Source organism: Pelobates fuscus, chromosome 7 (assembly GCF_036172605.1).
Source record: "Pelobates fuscus isolate aPelFus1 chromosome 7, aPelFus1.pri, whole genome shotgun sequence".
Taxonomy (NCBI): domain Eukaryota; kingdom Metazoa; phylum Chordata; class Amphibia; order Anura; family Pelobatidae; genus Pelobates; species Pelobates fuscus.
In genome coordinates this window covers 50,482,401-50,504,945 of record NC_086323.1, presented here as the reverse complement: position 1 = coordinate 50,504,945, position 22,545 = coordinate 50,482,401, and the positions used below count along the sequence as shown (strand labels likewise).

The following is a 22,545-nucleotide window of genomic DNA, read 5'->3' as shown; positions in this document are numbered from 1 at the left end:
GTGTATTAGTATGTCGTCCAGGTAAACAATAACACAATCATGCTGAAACTCCCTAAGTACCTCATTAATCAACTCTTGAAATACTGCAGGAGCATTTCATAGTCCAAATGGCATAACAGTGTACTCGTAATGGCCATACCGGGTATTGAATGCCGTCATCCACTCGTGACCTTGCTGGATTCTCACCAAATTGTAAGCCCCTCTGAGATCTAACTTGGTGAAGATTTTGGAGCCCTTAAGACGATCAAATAACTCGGTAATCAGTGGGATGGGATAGGCATTTCTGACAGTTATTTTATTCAAGCCTCGGTAATCGATACAAGGTCTCAGCGTGCCATCTTTCTTTTTAATGAAAAAGAACCCCGCCCCGGCCGGAGAAGAAGACCTCCTGATGAATCCCTTTTCTAAATTCTCCTGAATATACTCCTCTAGAACCGAGTTTTCCTGAACAGACAAAGGATATACATGGCCCCTCGGAGGCATAGTCCTGGGTAGAAGCTTAATTTTACAGTCAAATGACCTGTGTGGCGGCAAAGAATCGGCATTCTTCTTGTCAAACACTGCCCTTAAGTCTAGGTAAAGGTCTGGTATTTGTCTTTCTGTGGACTGAGTAGGATTCTCCTGTATGTTAATATTAGCTAATGGAGAAACCTTGCACAAACACCGATCCTGGCAGCCCTGGCCCCACGAGAGTATCTCCCCTAACTCCCAATCAATAATAGGGTTATGTTCTTTCAACCATGAGTACCCCAGAACTATGGGAACGGAAGGAGACGAAATGAGCAGAAGAGATAAATTCTCCACGTGTAGGATACCAACATTTAACTCAATGGGTATGGTCTCACGAAAGATAACAGGGTCTAGTAGTGGTCTACCATCTATGGCCTCAACGGCCAAGGGTGTCTCCCTTAGCTGGGATGGGAAATTGTTTTTACTAGCAAAGGCTTGGTCGATAAAATTCTCAGCAGCACCGGAATCTATCAAAGCCATAGCCCTTACTACTTCCCTCCCGCAAGTTAAGGAAACTGGTAGCAGAAGCATGTGATCTTTATAATTAGGAGTAGAGGACAAAATAGAAACACCCAAGGCCTGTCCTCTAGAGAGACTTAGGTGCGAGCGTTTCCCGGGCGGTTAGAACAGTTTGAGAGTAAATGACCCTTAGCTCCACAATACATACACAAACCCTCTCTTCTCCTGTACTGTCTTTCCTCCTCAGAGAGGCGGGTATACCCTATCTGCATAGGTTCAGGAAGCAAAGATACCGTGGAGTCAGGACTTGGAAAAGCGGGGGCTAACCTAAAAGAAGGTCTCCGGTTCCTCTCTCGAGTGTTCTGTCTCTCTCTTAAACGTTCATCTATACGAGAGATGAACGAAATTAAATCCTCTAAATTCTCAGGGAGTTCTCTGGTAGCAACCTCATCAAGGATTACTTCAGATAAGCCATTCAAAAATACATCCATATACGCCTGCTCATTCCACTTGACCTCTGACGCCAGAGACCTGAACTCTGCATAATCCACCAGTGTTCGGTTCTCCTGTTTCAGACGCAACAGTAATCTGGCTGCATTAACCTTTCTACCTGGAGGGTCAAATGTTCTTCTAAAAGCAGCTACAAAGGCGTTATAGTTATAAACTAATGGGTTATCGTTCTCCCATAATGGGTTGGCCCATCTCAGAGCTTTCTCAATAAGTAGGGTGATAATAAATCCTACCTTTGCCCTATCTGTAGGATAAGAGCGAGGTTGCAATTCAAAATGGATACTAATTTGGTTTAAGAAACCACGACACTTCTCAGGAGCCCCACCATAGCGTACTGGGGGGGGGGGGGGTAATGCGAGAAGAAGCACCCACTGTGGCTACCTCTAGACCTGAACCGACAGGAGAAACAGGGGTATTACGTATCTCCTCTGGTGGGTTATTGGCACGAGATAATAGAGCCTGTAGCGCAAGCGCCATCTGATCCATTCTGTGATCCATGGCTTCAAACCTAGGATCAGGAGAAGCAAGCTGACTGTTTGTACTTGCAGGATCCATTGGCCCTGTCGTAATGTCAGGATCGGGACAGGGATCCAACACGCAGAGTACAAACAGTAGCCAGATACGTATACCGGACCTTAGAATGGCCGGACTAACGTAAGTAGTACAGTATAGAATGGTCAAAGACAAGCCGAGGTCGAGGGTAACAGAAGACAGGTAAGCGAGAGACAAGCCGAATCAAGGGTAACAGAGATAAGCAGAGTAAGGTAAACAAGCCGGGTCAAAACCAAAAGAGATAATAGAATACACAAGCACTGAGTGACTAGAACAAGCTAGAACCACGACAGGGCAATGAGCTAATGAACGAAGCTCTGTTAAATACCCTGTTCAGAGCAGTAACCACGCCTCCGAGGCGTCCTGATTGGTCCTGCAGCAATTGAGTGACAGGTCGTTCCGGAGGAGTGTCCTGATGACAACTTCCTGCCTAGATGCTGTAAAAGGCAGTCACTCCCTCGCGGCCGGCCTTGCATGACCGGATAGACCTTGGGGAAGGGAGCCATCAGGCCGTCTGGATGGAGGAACAGCTAAGTCTCTACCTCTTTCGGAGGTAGAGACCGCAGGTACCCTGACATCCCTATGGCTAACCCAGTGCACCATAAAGCAGAAGGTAAACCTACATACTAGAGAGGAAAAGGTGGAAAAAATCCATAGAAGCAAAGGGAGACAGGGACAAAAAGTAAAATATATATAATAACTAATGCAAAGGTAAACTATATTAACCTACTGTGACAGAATTACCTCCCGAAGATGGTTTACAACCGCCTAGGTCGCCTCTTCCAGTTGTGATCAGCTCCAGAGTGATTATAGCTTCTTGCACAGGTTACCGCGCTATCACCCAAACACTAGTCGAGACTTAGTGAAGGGTGAAGAAGACTGGTTTTATTATGGCCAGATGGCCCACTTATATACACAGCAAGAGTGCAGTCAACCACGCCCAGAACACTATCACAACATGCCCATGAATCTCTTGTGTCAGCATGACTAAGCATAAAAATATAAAACATCAAAAACACATATAAAACATATAGGAACCCCCACATGCCATTCATCCCCAGAAAGGTCTATCTGAGGTGCCCATTGTATATGAAAAGCACCTAGATTGGATATTGCTAGCCCGAATTAGGTGGAAGTCCAAAGTTCATCGGGACGTGGCTAGCCCCTGATCCGGCACAGAGTTCCAGCAGGCTGAATAAGATTTCCCGGTCATGCTCACTATATCTCAGTGGTTAGGGCAGGCTGTTAGCAAGATGCTAATTGTGTGTCCCGTCACACTGCTCCCCCTTGACCATTACGGCAGACACAGTTTGACCCTTGTCAGGTCAACTTGGGGATGTCCAGTTAGTCTCAGTCCTGGGTGACAAGCTCGGTCTGCAGGGACAACCAGTTCCCGTTCTGCTTACCGGGTCGGTAATAAATGGTAAAGTCATACGGTTGCAGGGCCAAACTCCACCTTAGCAACCATGCATTGTCTCCTGCGACCCGGTTCAGCCACACCAACGGGTTGTGTTCAGTGATGATAGTGAAGGAGCATCCGTAGAGGTTGGGGTTAAGTTTCTTTAGAGCCCAGACAAGGGCCAAACACTCTTTTTCCACCACAGTGTAGCTAACTTCCCAGGGTGTAGGCTGAGCAGCCTGTAGGCTATGGGGTTCTCTCCTTTGTCCTTCCCGACCTGGCTCAGAAGAGCCCCCAGTCCAAACATGGAGGCATCTGTGTGGACAATGAAATGTTTGTTAGGATCTGTGGCGGCCAAGACGAGGGCATGAAATAGTGAATTCTTGAGGAACTGGAAAGCATGTTCGCACTCGGGAGACCACATTACCTGTCTAGGAAGATTCTTTTTTTTGTCAAGTCCGAGGGGTGTGCCAGTTAGCAACAGCTTCGATCTTTGCAGGCTCTGGCCGCTGCTTTCTGCACCGAACCCGCTGTCCTAGATACTGGACCTCCGCCATGCCTGTGTGACACTTGTCCAGTTTTAATGTTAATTTAGTTTTATCCAGGACCATCCCTACATGGCTTGTGTTCCTTCCGGGTATCACTAAAAACCTCAATGTCATCCACGTATGCGCACGTAAAGTCCTGGAGGTCATCGAGGAGTCTTTCTACCATCCTTTGGAAGGTCGCTGGGGCATTCTTCATCCCAAACGGCATAACTCGAAATTGGTATAAGCCGAACGGAAACTTGGGAATAGCCTCCTCAGCCATGGGGATCTGCCGGTATCCCTTACATAGGTCTATACAGTTGATGCACTGCTGTCAAAATGTTTGGAAACAGGCTTATCAGCAAGGGGTCCACTGGTACACACCGAAGACCCTTCTGGATGAACTCTGCCACTGCATTGCAGCCAACATCAATTTGCTTAAGGAGATCAGCGGAGTGTCAGTGTGCCTCCATAATATGGAGATTAACAATGCTGCCCATGAAGTCCATTTCACTAGCATGGAACTCAAGCTGAATGCACTAAAACATGACTGTGCCCAAATGGATGGAAGACCAGGCTTTAGAAGACTGTGGACGGCTGAAAGATTTGAAAATGTGTGGCTTAGATTACACTAATTTCTCCCTTAATGTGGTGGCCACTTGCACATCTATTCTCCTGCTAAGCAGGCCAAACCTATGGCCTTGGATGCCTGTATTGGCTTACAACACCTCTGAGAAGCACCTCAGGGGTGAACATGGATGTGATGATCTGATTTCAACATGGTTCTGATAAAGAAGCATTCATAATGGCAATTCACAAACAAATCACCAAATTGCCATAACACTCACTGATATTCTTCCCAGAACTATCAAGAGCAACACTGGACTGGCATAGGTCCTTGTGACCATTAACTGCGGAACTTGCTAACAACAAGGAACCATATAAGTGGGGTGCTCCATGATGCCTCCTGATACCTGCGATCCTGGGATTTTGGGGACTTGTAAATTAGCATGCACACTACATAAGCTCGGGTTGTCAATCACATCTGAGGGACCACTACCCCCAGTGTACCCACGGCAGCCGACTACCTAGGATCCCGCTAGTGTCCAGACATTTGTACCTGCTGCCCAATGGGGACATTCTGCATCGGCAGCGATATCATGAACAACCCACCTGCACCTACACCATTATTGTTTTGTTTTAATATGTATATCTCCTAGTCTTTTTTTTCTTTTGTTTAATTTCACTACAAAAAATATACCATGTTGACTGTGGTGCGTCCCATTTCTATACTATCCACTGGCTTGGGGGTTTATCCCCCGTACTCCCCCTTTACCCATTTACATAAGCTTTGAGCTTCTCCTCTAGACCTAGCAAAGTGGGTGGTAGCCTCTTGCCCAGTTTCTAAGGTGTATACACCAGACAACCTCTTTATTGTAAAGAGAGGCCCATAACCAGCTACATTCTGGCATATGATAATCCCTTCAGGTGTAGCAGACCCAGTTATCGCAACTCATGTTCTCCTTTCTTCTTCAACATAAAACCCTTAATCCAGCTGTTTTTACTATTGATACTCATGGCAAGTGTGACCTGGGACCATATAACCACATAGTCCTAATGATAGGAACACCACACAAATCTTATTTCTTGTAAATGCAGTCTTTTTCTTTTTTAAAAGGTCTGGAAATTTAAACAAAAATAAAACAAACAAAAAGCCTTGCTCTTCTGAGCACTAACTGACAGTTTTTCCTCTAACTGCTGTTGGACGGCTTTTTCAAATAAATGTTTCCTTTCTCCTTCAGAATATGAAGACGCCTGTAGCAAGAAATGCAGTCTCACACACTTCCTTCTCCCTATGAATCCCTGACAGGGAAATTGTATAGCAGTCTAATTATTGCCAAAAGGTGAGCAACTATCTGGGTGATCTAGAACTTCTGGATTGGATTGTTCACCTGCTGTGCTGTATGTAAACTGTGGAATGGAGCACTGGCCCTCCCTTCACTCCAAATGCTCCACCCCAGGAACCCATATTAAATTACAAAATTGCTGTGACTAAAACAGACAGACCTTCTTTATGGGGCTATTAATTCACATATTCCAATACTTTTGGAGAAATATACCCGCCATCCATAACAATGCCTTGCACTCTGTCACACAAGCTACTGTTGTTTTGTACTATGTTTTTGATTCTTTGACTGTGTATTGCCTTTATTTTATGCCGATTGAGAATAAAGATTGACAAAAATGTAAAAAAATAAAAATAAAAAAAAAAGAATAGCTGGTAGGAAAATTGCATAACTGAATTCTGAAAGATCTATGAGGTTTGGTAGTAACCTCAGAGAATTACTCTCTCTGCAAAAAAATAGAGGCTGGTTCTATATACAAGCTACCGTAAGATTCATTATACTACATATCATCTCCCAATTATTTTCTCCTTTATATATATAATGAAAAGTCACAAGTTGCTCGCCTACCTCTGACTTCTATTTATGATAGTGTGCGTTGTATAACAAAGATATGCACTGGATCATAAAGTAATGTGGAGCAAGTACTACCAGGATCATGTAACAAATGCACATACTTACATACTGCTATATGCAAAGTGCACAGCAACAACACACAGCAATAGTTCTATAGAAATCAGAAAAGTATGATAAATGTGAAAGTAATGTGTGCTGCAGTATAGAGAATTTCCTAAAGCTGTATTAGAGAATAATAAACCAGCAACGGATACCTTACAATTAGAAAGGTGGCACATACATGTCTCAGTTTAACAGTGTTTATTAAAAACCAAAACGGAGAGAAGGGTAGCCAAATTTTGTGTTTTTCTTGTGACTCTGGAGGATGATACCAGTGTACCGCCTGCTTTTGGTAGGTGGAGTGCTTTATTAATGTTTTGCGTTATATAAATAGCTCAATCACAGACTAAACAATCTGTTTATTTCCGAGATTTTCTATTCAGTGTCACTAGTAGTGGTCCACCATGACTGAATGCATGTGTCCCACCATTTTAGACATGTCATCTGGTCATTTGTGACTTCTCTTATATCTCTTCTAAATCAGCGTTTTTCTGTAAATCCTCTTGCTATGTTTTTGTGGCTGCTTGAGAAGCTATTTGTCATGCAGGTATTGTTATCTTCTGGTGTCTCCTGTTATATAATCTCTTGGCACCCTGGCAATAATGAAGGTACGCAAGAAGAAATAGGGATGGACAAGTTCTATAGGGTATGATGTGTCCTGCTGTATATCCAACGAAGCACTATGGAACTATGTCTATGCTCCTTAGTTCAGATGGGGTGTCCTCATGAGTGTCCTCATGAAGGGCACACTCTTTCTTTATTAACACTATCACTTTTTTGTGATAACCAACCTCATTCCAGTCGTTATTACATTTTGTACAGGTAAAATCCATATTCTCTAGAATGAGCTCCAGGCAGATCTATATTTTACCATTTAATATAATTTTAGCAAATGTTGTCCTGGGATTTGAAATGTTAACACAAATTAAGTCTCCTATTGTGGACTCTCATATTAAATGTTTAGGTCTTCCTTCTACATTAGGCATGTTGCCTCTAGTATTTGAGCCCCAGGAGGACTTTGATAACGTTAGATTGGTGACCGCGTAATAAAAGGTCAATGTGGTATATTATACCAAGTCATACCAGCTCAGTGCATGTAAGAGTTTTGAACTACAGATTTAAATAAGTAGGACAAGCAAGATGCATCAAATTAGGCTATCTGCATCCATTGATCAGAATAGAAGTTGACCTGGATTTCTAGGTAATACTCCCATAACTATGCATACACAACTCAACACACAGTTGAGAGCATTTTTTGGTTCTCCATATTATCCTACACCAATGAAATTTAGTGGTGAATGGTAAAGACAGAGCTAAGGGCAAAATAGATATTATCACAACAGTTAATCTGAGGATCCTTTCTAAGGCTACTCTATGATAGTTTCAGCCAGGAAGTAACTCTGTCCATTAGGGAAAGCAAGACGTTCAGCTCTCTATATTATAGGAATTGAAAGTTGTTAAAGTACTGCATCAACATTTCTAGGAAGATGAAAGAAATTACTTAAAACGAAAATTACAACAAACTGAAGCAAAAAAGAAAAAAGTGATATCCTCTTTCACAATGTAGCCTTTAGAACTAATTGAAAATTGTTACTACTTGTTGCCAGTCAGTGCCTTCCCATTTCTGCTTTGAAATTCCATTACTGTCTGTTCTGTGTCATGTTGTTTTATTGCTATTCTGCATTGTAATTGTCTTTATTATGGGCTCAGAGGTAATTTCACCTAGTGTAACCCAGCGACAAAAGATGCGTCTACATGGAATAAATTACTTTTCTTTGTACCTCCTGCAATGACACATCAATGTCTCCTCATTCCAATATACTTTACTTAGAACTCTTTGCCTCTTCGTACTACAGCTTTTATAAGCTACGGTGCCGTAGGCAACTTTACTGATCTAATTTTCAATTCTTCTACAGAGTAAGAATGTTCTATTAAAAGTAGAATCCCATGGCCCCATTAATATGGAAACCAGTTCCCTGCTCCGAACATTTGGAGTGCTACATAAACAATCCTTTATATTTGATGTTGCACTCCCCCAGATAACATAGTTGCGAAAAAGGTACACTTCAGGGATTCCATTGGCTAAGAAAGAATCTCAACTGCAATATTTATTGAATAACTATTGATTTTTAGGATAGGGTCACTATTATTAAAGCGTCATATTTTAGATCACAGTTCGATCACAGTTATCAACTGTTGACGTGACTCCTTTGGCAAATATTCTGATTCAGAAATCTCAATCTTGGAATTATCAGAAATGTGTAGCGGTACTTACCTTATCCGGGGGCCGGACGCGGTCCTCTCTTCAAGCCGCGCGCGGTCCTGCGGCTGCACGAGCCGCGCGCGGCTCGTCCGACTGTTCAGACAGGAAGGCGGGCAGTGACCGCGAGAAGCGGTCACGTGTCCCGCCTGCAGCTAAGAGCGCGCCGCGAATCTCGGGCGCGCTCTTAAAGAGACAGTGGGAGCCTAAATTGCAAAAAGGCTCCTATTGGCTCCTGTCATGCCAATCACCCCATACACTTACCTGTTGGGGGAGTGGAAGTGACAGGAGCCAATCACATTAGTTTGAAGGCTACTTATACTTACCCTTTTCCCTTAGTTCGTTGCCCTATCGTGGTTTCTGCTACAGTTCCCTTTAGTGCTTGTTGTGTTCAGTTGTGTTTCTCCGTATTTGACCTTGGCTTTGTATTCTGACTTCGTTTTCGCTTTATCCTATTCTGTACTGTTTGCCGGCTTGCTGATTCCTGTGTACCAGTCCCCGGCTAGTTTTCGTTTACGCTGTCTCTTTGTGCCCTTGACCTCGGATCGTTCCTGACTCTGTTTTATCCTATTACGTCGAGTCCGGCCACTCTAAGGTCCGGTAGACGTATCTCTCCTCTGTACTGTCTTCTGTTAGGCTGGATCCTGCGTGTAGGGGTATATACTCGTTACATTACGATAGGGCCATGGAACCCGCAGATTTAGCTCAACAGATGGCGACCCATGAGGCTAGATTTGTAGAGCAGGATCACCGTATGGATCAAATAGCTCAGGCTCTCCAGACGCTCTTAGCTAGAACCATTCCAGCAACCGCACCTAACCCTCCTGCACCCCTGCTTCCTGAAGCATCGACTATGCCTAACGCTACAGCACATTTAACGCCTCCTCCTAGGTATGGAGGGGATTCTAAGACATGCAGAGGGTTCATTAACCAAATAGAGTTTCATTTTGAAATGTATCCACGTTCATTTCCCACAGAGAGGTCTAAAGTTGGGTTCTTTATGCACCAACTTACCGACAAAGCACTTGAATGGGCAAACCCTATTTGGGAGGCTAATGGACCTATGGTGCATAACTTTCACAGTTTCCTAACAGCTTTTCGCAGAACTTTTGATACTATGAAAAGGTCTAAGAATGCCGCTAGAGCATTAATGAGGGTTAAACAGGGTTCTAGGTCTGTGGCTGATTACGCTATACAGTTTCGTACCCTTGCCTCACAGGTCGATTGGACCAATAATGGGTTAACTACGGCCTTCATGGAAGGTTTATCAGACTCTATATTGGATGAGGTAGCAGCTAAGGAGCTTCCTATTGCCTTAGAGGACCTTATTGACTACCTCATCGATATAGATAATAGGATTCGTGACAGGCTCTATACTAAGAACAGGAATAGACGTTTTGTTACACCTATTCAACCCAGAGTTAATATACCGGAGAGTGTTAAAGTATCTGAAGAGGAACCTATGCAATTAGGGGTTGCCAAACTCTCAGATACTGAGAAATTACATAGGAGAAGGGAGGGACTCTGCCTATATTGTGGTAAGAGAGACCATATGGTAAAGGAGTGTCCTCTGCTCCCGGAAAACTCTCGCACCTAAGACCTTATAGGGGACTGGCCTTGGGTGTGATTTCTAAGTCTCCTACATTGCCTCCTAACCGACTGCTTCTCCCTGTTTCTTTACATATGGGAGAGAGTTGTATAGTTGAAAACATAGACGCCCTGGTTGATTCTGGGGCAGCCGAGAACTTTATAGACTCTGGTTTTGTAAAGAGAAACAATATTCCCATCAGAGAGAAGGAGATACCCTTGGCCGTTGAGGCCATAGATGGTAGACCATTGATATCTCCTGTTGTTACTCACGAGACTGCACCGCTACACATGTACACAGGGGTTCTACACTATGAAACCATTCGGTTCCAGGTCATCACCTCTCCCTCTTCACAGTTGGTGTTAGGGTATCCATGGTTACGTGCCCACAATCCCATTTTTGACTGGGAGACAGGGCAGATAAAATCATGGAGTGAAGCCTGCCATGAGTCATGTACTATTGAAGTCACGCCTGTGAATTCTATTAACGTTCCTACTGTTCCTCCTTTATCTACGACAATACCCTCTCAGTATTTAACTTTAAAGACTGTCTTTGATAAAAGAGAGGCTGACAAATTACCGCCTCACAGACCCTACGATTGTGCTATTGATTTGTTGCCTGGTACTATACCTCCTAAGGGCAGGGTGTACCCCCTATCGGTTCAAGAAAACCGTGTCATGGAGGAGTACATTAAAGAGTCATTAGACAAGGGATTTATTAGAAGATCCTCTTCTCCGGCTGGAGCGGGGTTCTTCTTTGTATCAAAGAAAGAAGGTGATTTAAGACCTTGCATTGATTATAGAGGTCTTAACAAGATCACCATCAAAAATGCTTACCCTATACCTCTAATAACAGAATTGTTTGACAGGCTCAAACATGCTACGGTATTCACCAAATTAGATCTTAGAGGAGCATACAATTTGATACGTATTAAAAAGGACCACGAATGGAAGACAGCCTTTAACACTCGGTCAGGTCATTATGAGTATACCGTCATGCCATTTGGGCTTTGCAATGCCCCAGCAGTGTTCCAAGAATTTATTAATGATGTCTTAAGGGACTTTATTCACTCATTTGTTATTGTGTACTTGGATGACATTTTAATATATTCTACTGACATTCACGCTCATCACAGACATGTTACAACAGTTCTGAAGACCCTTCTTGCTAATGGTCTTTATTGCAAATTAGAAAAATGTCTATTCGACCAGTCCGAGGTCCAGTTTTTAGGGTATTTGATTTCCGCCGAGGGTTTTCGGATGGATCCCCAGAAGCTCGCTGCAGTCATAGAATGGCCTCTGCCGCAAGGTCTGAAAGCCATCCAGCGTTTTCTGGGTTTCTCTAATTATTATAGACGTTTTATCAAAGGTTTTTCGTCTATAGTAGCGCCTATTACTCGTATGACTAAAAAGGATGGCAATACACGTGTCTGGTCTACTGAGGCACTTCAGGCTTTTGACTTTCTTAAAACTACGTTCGCCTCTGCCCCTATTTTACAGCATCCTGTCCCCTCATTGCCATATATACTTGAGGTTGATGCTTCCGATATAGGGGTAGGTGCTGTCTTATCCCAAAGAGAGTCTCCTGACAAGCCATTGCATCCTTGTGGCTTCTTTTCTAAACAAATGTCCAAGGCAGAGAGGAATTATGATGTGGGTAATCGCGAACTCCTTGCTATCATTTTAGCACTCAAAGAATGGAGACATTTGCTAGAAGGAACTAAGGATCCTATTCTCATATTTACAGATCATAAGAACCTATCCTACCTTAGCGAAGCTAAAATATTGTCTTCAAGGCAGGCTAGGTGGTCACTGTTCTTGTCTCATTTTAATTATATAATCACCTATAGGCCAGGTGACCGGAACACCAAAGCGGACGCTCTGTCCAGACAATTCGAGACTATTGACAAACAGGAGATTGATGTCACTCCTGTCATTCCCCCAGACAGGATAATAGCAACTACTATATTGTCTATTTCCTCGTCCCTCTTGCAGGCCATACAAGCCAAACAAGGCATGGCACCCAGCGAGAGGCCTAATGATAAATTGTTCGTTGACATTCCCGAGAGACGGGATATTCTGTCACTTTATCACGATACTAAGACTGCTGGACATCCTGGTATTTCCAAAACAGTGTCAGCCGTTTCTCGGTATTTCTGGTGGGATACCTTACGTAAGGATGTTAGTGACTATATAAGTGCTTGTACTACTTGTGCATGTATGAAAACCTCTCGTAGAGTTCCTTGTGGGCTGTTGCATCCATTGCCCGTTCCCGAGAGACCTTGGTCTAATCTATCAATGGATTTTATTGTTGAATTACCCCCTTCGAATGGTAACACAGTCATCCTAATGATAGTAGATCGGTTTTCCAAAATGGCTCACTTTGTGTCTCTTCGCAAGTTGCCCACTTCCAAGGAATTGGCTCTTATCTTCGCTAGAGAAGTGTTTCGATTACATGGTATTCCCTTATCTATTGTATCCGATAGGGGTAGCCAATTTATTTCCAGGTTCTGGAAAGCCTTTTGTTCGGAGATGGGTATTTCCCTCTCATTTTCTTCCGCTTACCATCCCCAGTCTAATGGAGCTGCTGAACGTGCCAACCAGTCTCTTGAGCAGTACCTCCGTTGTTTTGTGTCTCACCATCAGGACAATTGGTCTGACCTGCTTCCTTGGGCTGAATTTGCTCGGAATAATGCCACTCATGATTCTTCCGTAGTTATGGTAGGGTGTGGAACTGCACTCTATCCCTTTAAGCAGTATGTAGCTGGGTGCAACTCAGACAGTCTCAGTACCAGAGACCAAAATGCTGAATAACAAAATAAAAAAGTCGAGGCACTCCAAGGTACAAATCAGGCAATTTTATTGAACCCACTCCATCGCAACGTTTCGACCTACACGGTCTTTGTCAAGCTCACAAAGACCGTGTAGGTCGAAACGTTGCGATGGAGTGGGTTCAATAAAATTGCCTGATTTGTACCTTGGAGTGCCTCGACTTTTTTATTTTGTTACTCATGATTCTTCCGGCAAAAGCCCTTTTTACGTTGTCTATGGCCAGCATCCCGTTGTTCTTCCGGCTGCATTCTCCTCTCAGGGCATGCCAGTTCTGGATGAGCATTTGGCTGGTTTGCGTAATACTTGGGAGCAGGTTCAGCGTTCTTTGGTGGACTCTGCTGCCCGCCAGAAGGCTCAGGCTGACAAGCATCGCAGAGCGGCTCCTTCCTATGTTGTGGGGGACAGGGTTTTGCTTTCCACACGGAATATTCGCCTCCGGGTGCCTTCTATGAAATTGGCTCCCCGCTTCATTGGTCCTTATCGCATTATACATAAGGTTAATCCCGTTTCTTATGCCTTGGGTCTGCCTAAGAATCTGCGTATACCCAATGTATTTCACACCTCTTTGTTGAAGCCTTACGTACGCAACCGCTATACCCGGCATACTCCCCCTCCCCCTCCTGTCTCTGTGGAGGGTCATGAGGAGTTCGAAGTATCTGCTGTTATTGACTCTCGTTTTCTTAGGGGTCGGCTTCAGTACTTGGTACATTGGAAGGGTTATGGGCCTGAGGAGCGCAGTTGGATTTCTGCGGATGCTGTTCATGCTCCCCGCCTTGTACGTTCTTTCCATTCGCGTTTTCCTGCCAGGCCTGGTCCTGCCCGCCCGGAGGGCGTGTCCTCAGGGGGGGGTACTGTAGCGGTACTTACCTTATCCGGGGGCCGGACGCGGTCCTCTCTTCAAGCCGCGCGCGGTCCTGCGGCTGCACGAGCCGCGCGCGGCTCGTCCGACTGTTCAGACAGGAAGGCGGGCAGTGACCGCGAGAAGCGGTCACGTGTCCCGCCTGCAGCTAAGAGCGCGCCGCGAATCTCGGGCGCGCTCTTAAAGAGACAGTGGGAGCCTAAATTGCAAAAAGGCTCCCATTGGCTCCTGTCATGCCAATCACCCCATACACTTACCTGTTGGGGGAGTGGAAGTGACAGGAGCCAATCACATTAGTTTGAAGGCTACTTATACTTACCCTTTTCCCTTAGTTCGTTGCCCTATCGTGGTTTCTGCTACAGTTCCCTTTAGTGCTTGTTGTGTTCAGTTGTGTTTCTCCGTATTTGACCTTGGCTTTGTATTCTGACTTCGTTTTCGCTTTATCCTATTCTGTACTGTTTGCCGGCTTGCTGATTCCTGTGTACCAGTCCCCGGCTAGTTTTCGTTTACGCTGTCTCTTTGTGCCCTTGACCTCGGATCGTTCCTGACTCTGTTTTATCCTATTACGTCGAGTCCGGCCACTCTAAGGTCCGGTAGACGTATCTCTCCTCTGTACTGTCTTCTGTTAGGCTGGATCCTGCGTGTAGGGGTATATACTCGTTACAAAATGTTAACTTGACGAAGACTGGATGAATATCAAAGGGGATGTAGTCCATTACAACTACAGTACCAAAGGTTAGCCATGCTAATACCTATTTACCATTATGTTCAGCCATCTAAGTGGTGTTTCTATAACTGCTGTGTCTGTATTTTCTGTATACTTTTATTTTTTTAGGTGTTTTTATTCATTCACATGTAAATTCATATTCTATAATTTGCATATATGTATATACAAGGAGAAGTGAAGAAAATGAGGGTGAAATAATAGGAAGGGAATATTTATATATTCAGAAGTAATTCTAAATTTAGCGAGTTATCTGGGAAATAATGCTTTTAGTATTAATATAGGTAGAAGAATGCTAGATGGGTGTGAAATATTTCTCTTCAAATAGTAATGTGTCTGTTTGTGTCTAACATTATTAAGCCATTACTCTTACTTTGGTATTAAAGTGCACTTTCTAAAACTCAGTCTTTTCAAAAGTAAACATTGTATGTTTCCTTCGTCAAACACCACACCTTCTTTGTCTTTCTCCCTGCTGATCAAACGATCACCAATAATTCCAACCCACTCACTCAGGTGTTGTCCTTTTCCATTCCAACCTCATCTTTTATAAACCTTAATAAAGATTTAGGTTTTTTTGAGTGTAATGTTTTTATGTTTAGTTTATTGTTGAGCATGGGAACCATTTTGTTTCTCGATATGTACATGCTAATATCTACGCGTTAACATTTTTTTCTTTTTGAGAAAATTCCTCAGGTAAAAAGGGAAAGCAAGTAAAAGTCAAAAAGAGAATATAAACATAAACACTTAGGAACACAATTATCAAAGCAAATGAATTGTATATGTTTTGTGAAAACGTATGAACCTATTTATAGATATAAAAAAGAAGGGCATACTATTTTACTAACCTCCTTGTTCTTCGCTCACTGGTTTCTGCCACATAGTAGCCAGGTTTACATCTGTATCTGCAGACAGATCCCACATCATGGTTACCCAGAAGACACCGGGGAGTGAGTAGTTTTGCATGTGTAATGCCAGTAGGTGCGTCGCATTCTAACTTGCAGTATCCCTCCGGAAGTGACCACAGACCATCCCACAAACAAGTCACCATTTCATTCATTCCTGTTAGGGCAACCGATAGGACAGATAATAGTTCAGTGATTAGAAACTTGAAACATTAAAGGGGCACTCCGTTCAATATAACATAGTCATTTAAATAAAGTTGTTATGGTGCCAGGATGCACCCCAAAGTGAGCCCTCAGCGCTGATCCTCACGTCCCCCAAGATCCCCCAATCTCAGTTTCTGGATCTCAGTTTCTGGAAGCGCAAAGTGACGCTGTGAAGGGGTGCTGTTGGTTGTCTGACAGCGGTCAGCTGATGCTCTCAGCCAATCAGTGATTCCCAATTCATGAAATTGGCTTCTAAAAAGTAGGTTTCCTTTCAAGTCAGTTTTATGAATGGGGAGTCACTGTATCAGCTGACTGTTCCCAGCTCAGCTCAACTCATTATGTTTTATTTTTTTCAGTAGGTGACTCCTTTAGCAAATATTTTAATTCAGAAATCTTGATCTTGGAATTATCAGAAATGCTAACTGGAGACCTTAATTAACCAACCACAAAATGCTGGAGACCCATCCGTGAAATATGTTTGTATAATTGCACAAGCAATTTGCATTTATTTGTATTTTCTACTTTTTTTCCTGTTTCTTTGTTTCATATACAGTATTTATATCTAAAAATTATATTCAATTACCTTGAAATTTTGCAGGAGGAAGGCATTGAATGGAGCAGCTTTTCCCTAGCTCTGTCCCTTCCGGACATGAAAAGCTGGCATGGAACACAAGCGATGGAAGGGGCTGACCGCAATCGACAAGTTCACACGTCACAGATTGGTTCCAGTGCCCAGCAGAGCATTTTAAGACTGCACTCTGTTACAACAATGCAAAATATACTATTAAAAATAAAGAATCAATATCATTTAGAGCAGTGGTAGGAAAACCTCAGCACTTCAAATGTTGTGGACTACATCTCCCCTGATGTATGCTAGCAATATGGCTGCAAGAGCATTAAGGGAGATGTAGTCCATATCTGGAGAGCCAAAGATTGCCTATCCCTGATTTAGAGTTAAAGCTATAATTTGTAATTAACAACTCATTCTACCCTTTTAACCCCTAAAGGACCGCGGACGTATTAGGTATGTCCGTCAAAAATGGTCCTTAAGGACCGCAGACGTACCTCATACTAATTTGAGTGATGGAAGCGATCATGATCGCTTCCAGTTGCTCTATGGGTATTGCACAATGCCTAGATGTTGAGGAATCGTACCCCCTCCCTCACTGCCGGGCACCCGAGTGATCGTTCCCCCCAGAGCAATCACTTCTGGATTGCTGCACATGGTGCCCGGCAGTGTAGAGCAGAGCATGGGAAGCCATCAGACAGGCTTCCAATGCCCTGCCTGTACTTAGTGCCTCGAGGGGTCGAGGCACTCAGTAAAAATAAAATAAATAAATACATTTTAAAAATAACTATTTTTTTTTTTTTTAAATTAACCCCTATCCTCCTTCCGATCAGTCTTCTTCTGAGGGGGACTGTCTGGACTCTGCAATTTAGGACCCCCAGGGGCCATGTGACCACTCTAAAAGAGCGGTCACATTTGCCGCAATAGGTGTCCACAGTGCTGCCAGCAGGGGGATTGTCTGAACTGACGGGCAGCCCCCCTGCTGGGGGAAGAAGTTAAAAAAAAGTTTAAAAAAAGTTAAAGAAATACATAAACTTCTCAGCAGAATTTCGAGTTGAAAGCTTTGAACTTTAAGAATCATAGTGTTTGCATTCCACATATGATGTAGTACATAGTTCAAGACAGTGTTCCCCAACCCCCGGGCCGCGGACCGGTACCGTCCGTGGTCCGTGGATCAAATGGTACCGGGCCGCCCAGGGGTGTGCGAGCCTGCCGGCTAATGCAGGGCTGGCATTGTCCAAGTGCCAGCCCTGCAATGTGCCTGCGGACCGGAGGGGAGATCAGAGATCTCCCTCCCCGGTCCGCAGGCACGGTGCTGGCAGCCGGCAGGGGAGGGAGAGAGGACCCAGGAGCTCTTACCTGCAGCTCCTCCGGGTCCTCCTCTCGCGAGATTTGGAGCGTTGCCGCGGTAACCACGGCAACGCTCCAAATCTCGCGAGAGTGAACTCTAGCCCTGTAACTGGGCTAGAGTTCATCTCACCACCACCGGACCACCAGGGAATCCCCACCGGACCACCAGGGACTAAGAAATGTCCCCCCTCCTCCCAGTAAAGGTAAGAAGGGAGGGGGGACATCAATATATTATATTTAATTAAATAAATAAAAAAAGCCTCCCTACCCTCCTTACTCCCCATACACACACTGCCCCCATACACACACTGCCCCATACACACACTACACACACAGCCCTACACACACTGCCCCACAAACACTGCCCCATACACACACTACACACACTGCCCCATACACACACAGCCCTACACACACTGCCCCACAAACACTGCCCCATACACACACTACACACACAGCCCCACAAACACTGCCCCATACACACACTACACACACAGCCCCACAAACACTGCCCCATACACACACTACACACACTGCCCCCATACACACACTACACACACTGCCCCCAAACACTGCCCCATACACACACTACACACACAGCCCCACAAACACTGCCCCATACACACTACACACACTGCCCCCATACACACACTACACACACTGCCCCCAAACACTGCCCCATACACACACTACACACACTGCCCCACAAACACTGCCCCATACACACACTACATACACAGCCCCACAAACACTGCCCCATACACACACTACACACACTGCCCCACAAACACTGCCCCATAAACACTGCCCCATACACGCACTACACACACTGCCCCCATACACACACTACACACCCAGCCCCACAAACACTGCCCCATACACACACTACACACACTGCCCCACAAACACACTACACACACTGCCCCGCAAACACTGCCCCCATACACACACTACACACACTGCCCCACAAACACTGCCCCATACACACACTACACACACTGCCCCACAAACACTCCCCCATACACACACTACACACACTGCCCCCAAACACTGCCCCCATACACACACTACACACACTGCCCCCATACACACACTGCCCCCAAACACTGCCCCATACACACACTGCAAACACTGCCCCATACACACACTACACACACTGCCCCACAAACACTGCCCCATAAACACACTACACACACTGCCCCCAAACACTGCCCCATACACACACTACACACACTGCCCCGCAAACACTGCCCCCCATACACACACCGCCCCAAACACACACACACTGCAACTCTCACACACACTGCCACCCTCACATACACACTGCACCGCTCACACACACATACACTCAATTTTGAATCTATGTCTTTATGTGACTGTGTTTGTGATTATCTTACTATGTATGTGTCTGCGTGTTTTTTTAATATATGTGACTGTTTTTTTTTTGTCTTATTAAATCAAAACAAGTGGGCCACGGAAAAATTATCAAATGTTTACCGGTCCGCGGCGATAAAAAGGTTGGGGAGCACTGGTTTAAGACATACCGTTTTCAGCAACACGTATACAAAGTACAATAGTTATTTTGTGTTTTATTTTTTATTCCTTCCATATATAGTTACATACACATTGTTTGTGTTTTGCATTTAATAGAGTCTTTTAGCATTCACAATGATAGATTTGTTTTGTTTTTTGCTTTAAAAACTTTTTAAGAAATGCAACATTTTACAGTACTTTGCAATAAACAAAAGAAAATTATGCAACTTTTATCATGTTTCAAAAAACAGGAGCAAAAGAAGAATTACAAATGAGACATTTAACAAGTAGAGTATTAAGCTTGGAGTGAGTCTTTAAAGCAGGGGTCCTCAAACTCCGGCCCCCTAGATGTTGCTGAACTACAACTCCCATGATTCTTTGAATTACATAGATAGCCAGAGAATCATGGGGGTTGTAGTTCAGCAACATCTGGGGGGTCGGAGTTTGAGGACTCCTGCTTTAAAGCAACCCTGTCCCCTTTTCAGGTCTTTGCATATTTTGGGCTGCAGTGACCGTGAGGTGCCATATGGATAAGTTATACGTATTACATGGATGAGTTCTATACTGACAACATGGATTAGTTATACTTACCTGATGATGCCCCCCATAAGGGCACCGCAGTCCTTTATCTTCAGCTCGAGTACAACACTGATTTCAATAAAAGGTCCTGCAAGACCACTGGATTTATGGGGACCACCCCCATAAATATTGTCTTTCATTTAGTGCAACAATGCCTTATTCCCACAATCATCTCTAGCAACGGCTGGGGGAATTGACAGCACTTGATGAAAGCTCCAACTTCTGTAAAGTTTTGTCAGCTTGTTTATAAGACAATCTTGTCCCTACTTTGACTGCTTTGGGATTTCAATGACATTCCAACTCAGTCTTTATAAACATTTCTTTAGGAACTGCAAAACATTTATATACATATTTCATGACAGAGCAGTTTTATTTCCTAAATGGCAAAGAATCTGTCACCGATTCGGTAGGGGCATAATCTATACACCCAAACTGCTTTATTAAGCTAAAGTTGTTGTGGTGCTTAAAGCTTAGAGCAGCAGGAAATGCTAGCAGAATGCTTGGTTGTATAGGGAGAGGTATTAGCAGTAGAAAGAGAGAAGTGCTCATGCCATTGTACAGAACACTGGTGAGACCTCACTTGGAGTATTGTACGCAGTACTGGAGACTGTATCTTCAGAAGGATATTGATACTTTAGAGCATGGGTCGTCAACCTGGTCCCTACTGCCCACTAGTGGGCGTTTCAGGATTCCAGGTGGGCGGTAGGGATATCGGCGGCTAAATCCTCCGTTTGAGAGAGTGGGTGGCTGGGCCGGACACAGCAAGCTGGGGTTGGGCTGACAGCCCTAATGATCATTCTGATTAATCCTCCCCTCGGACTGTGCCAGCCTGACAGTCTGAGGGGAGGGAGGAGGGAGGAGCTGGAAGCTGGTGTGGCTGCCAGCAGCTGCAGGGAGACCTGTCAGTCTCCCTGCACAATTTAAAATCATTTCGGCCACATGCCCCACCTCCTAACAGAAGCTCTGCCTCCCGCAAACAAGCTCCACCCCCCACACATTTCTGGAGAGCTGCAACTGGACCAAGAGGTCACTGAAAGGTATTTACCTTTTTACAGCCCCCTTCCACCATTCAAACGCCCCCCCACCTCACAGACAGTCCCTCTACCCACAATACAGCCCCCTACCCACCTCACAGCCCCCTACCCACTATAGAGCCCCCTACCCACCTCACAGCCTCCTACCCACCTCACAGCCCCCCTACCCACCTCACTGCTCCTACCCACTATACAGCCCCCCTACCCACCTCACAGCCCCCTTCCCACTATAGAGCTCCCCTACCCACTATACAGCTCCCCTACCCGCTATATTGCCCCCCTACCCACCTCACAGACCCCCTACCCACCTCACAGCCCCCTACCCACTATACAGCCCCCTACCCACCTCACAGCCCCTACCCACTATAGAGCCCCCTACTCACCTCACAGCCTCCTACCCACCTCACAGCCCCCCTACCCACCTCACTGCTCCTACCCACTATACAGCCCCCCTACCCACCTCACAGCCCCCTTCCCACTATAGAGCTCCCCTACCCACTATACAGCTCCCCTACCCGCTATACTGCCCCCCTACCCACCTCACAGCCCCCCTACCCACCTCACAGCCCCCTACCCACTATACAGCCCCCTACCCACCTCAGAGCCCCCTACCCACTATACAGCCCTTCTACCCACCGCACAGCCCCCTACCCACTAAGGGGCCCCCTACCCACTATACAGCTCCCCTACCCACTATAATGCCCCCTACCCACTATACTGCCCCCTACCCACCTCACAGCCCCCCTACCCACTATACTGCCCCCCTACCCACCTCACAGCCTCCCTAACCACTATTCAGCCCCCCTATTCACCTCACAGTCCCCCTACCCACTATACAGCCCCCTACCCACTATACAGCCCCCCTACCCACCTCACAGCTCCCCTATCCACTATACAGTGCCCTACCCACCTCACAGCCCCCTACCCACTATAGAGCCCCCCTACCCACTATACAGCCCCCCTACCCACCTCACAGCTCCCCTACCCACTATACTGCCCCCCTACGCACCTCACAGTCCCCCTACCCACTATACAGCCCCCCTATTCACCTCACAGACCGCCTACCCACTATACAGCCCCCTATCCACCTCACAGTCCCCCTATCCACTATAGAGCTCCCCTACCCACTATACTGCCCCTATCCACTATACAGCTCCCCTACCCACTATACTGCCCCCTACCCACTATACTGCCCCCCTACCCACCTCACAGCCTCCCTAACCACTATACAGCCCTCCTATTTACCTCACAGTACCCCTACCCACTATACAGCCCCCCTACCCACTATACAGCCCCCTACCCACCTCACAGCCCCCCTGCCCACTATACAGCCGCCCTACCCACCTCACAGCTCCCCTACCCACTATACAGCCCCCTACCCACCTCACAGCCCCCCTACCCACTATAGAGCCCCCCTACCCACTATACAGCCACCCTACCCACCTCACAACTCCCCTACCCACTATACTGCCCCCCTACCCACTATACAGCCCCCTATCCACCTCACAGTCCCCCTATCCACTATACAGCTCCCCTACCCCCTATACTGCCCCCTACCCACTATACTGCCCCCTACC

General features: G+C 45.5%; 1 protein-coding gene across 1 annotated transcript in view; it reads right to left on the bottom strand.

The window, feature by feature from the left end:
* The window catches only part of PAPPA2 (pappalysin 2), a 166,595-nt gene that overhangs the window by 29,183 nt on the left and 114,867 nt on the right, over window positions 1-22,545 (bottom strand). The window contains exons 15-16 of the mRNA XM_063428239.1: window positions 16,488-16,662; window positions 15,644-15,857 (exon numbers count right to left, since the gene is read on the bottom strand). Coding sequence (XP_063284309.1) covers window positions 15,644-15,857; window positions 16,488-16,662 — 389 coding nt within the window. The remainder of the gene's footprint in view (window positions 1-15,643; window positions 15,858-16,487; window positions 16,663-22,545) is intronic.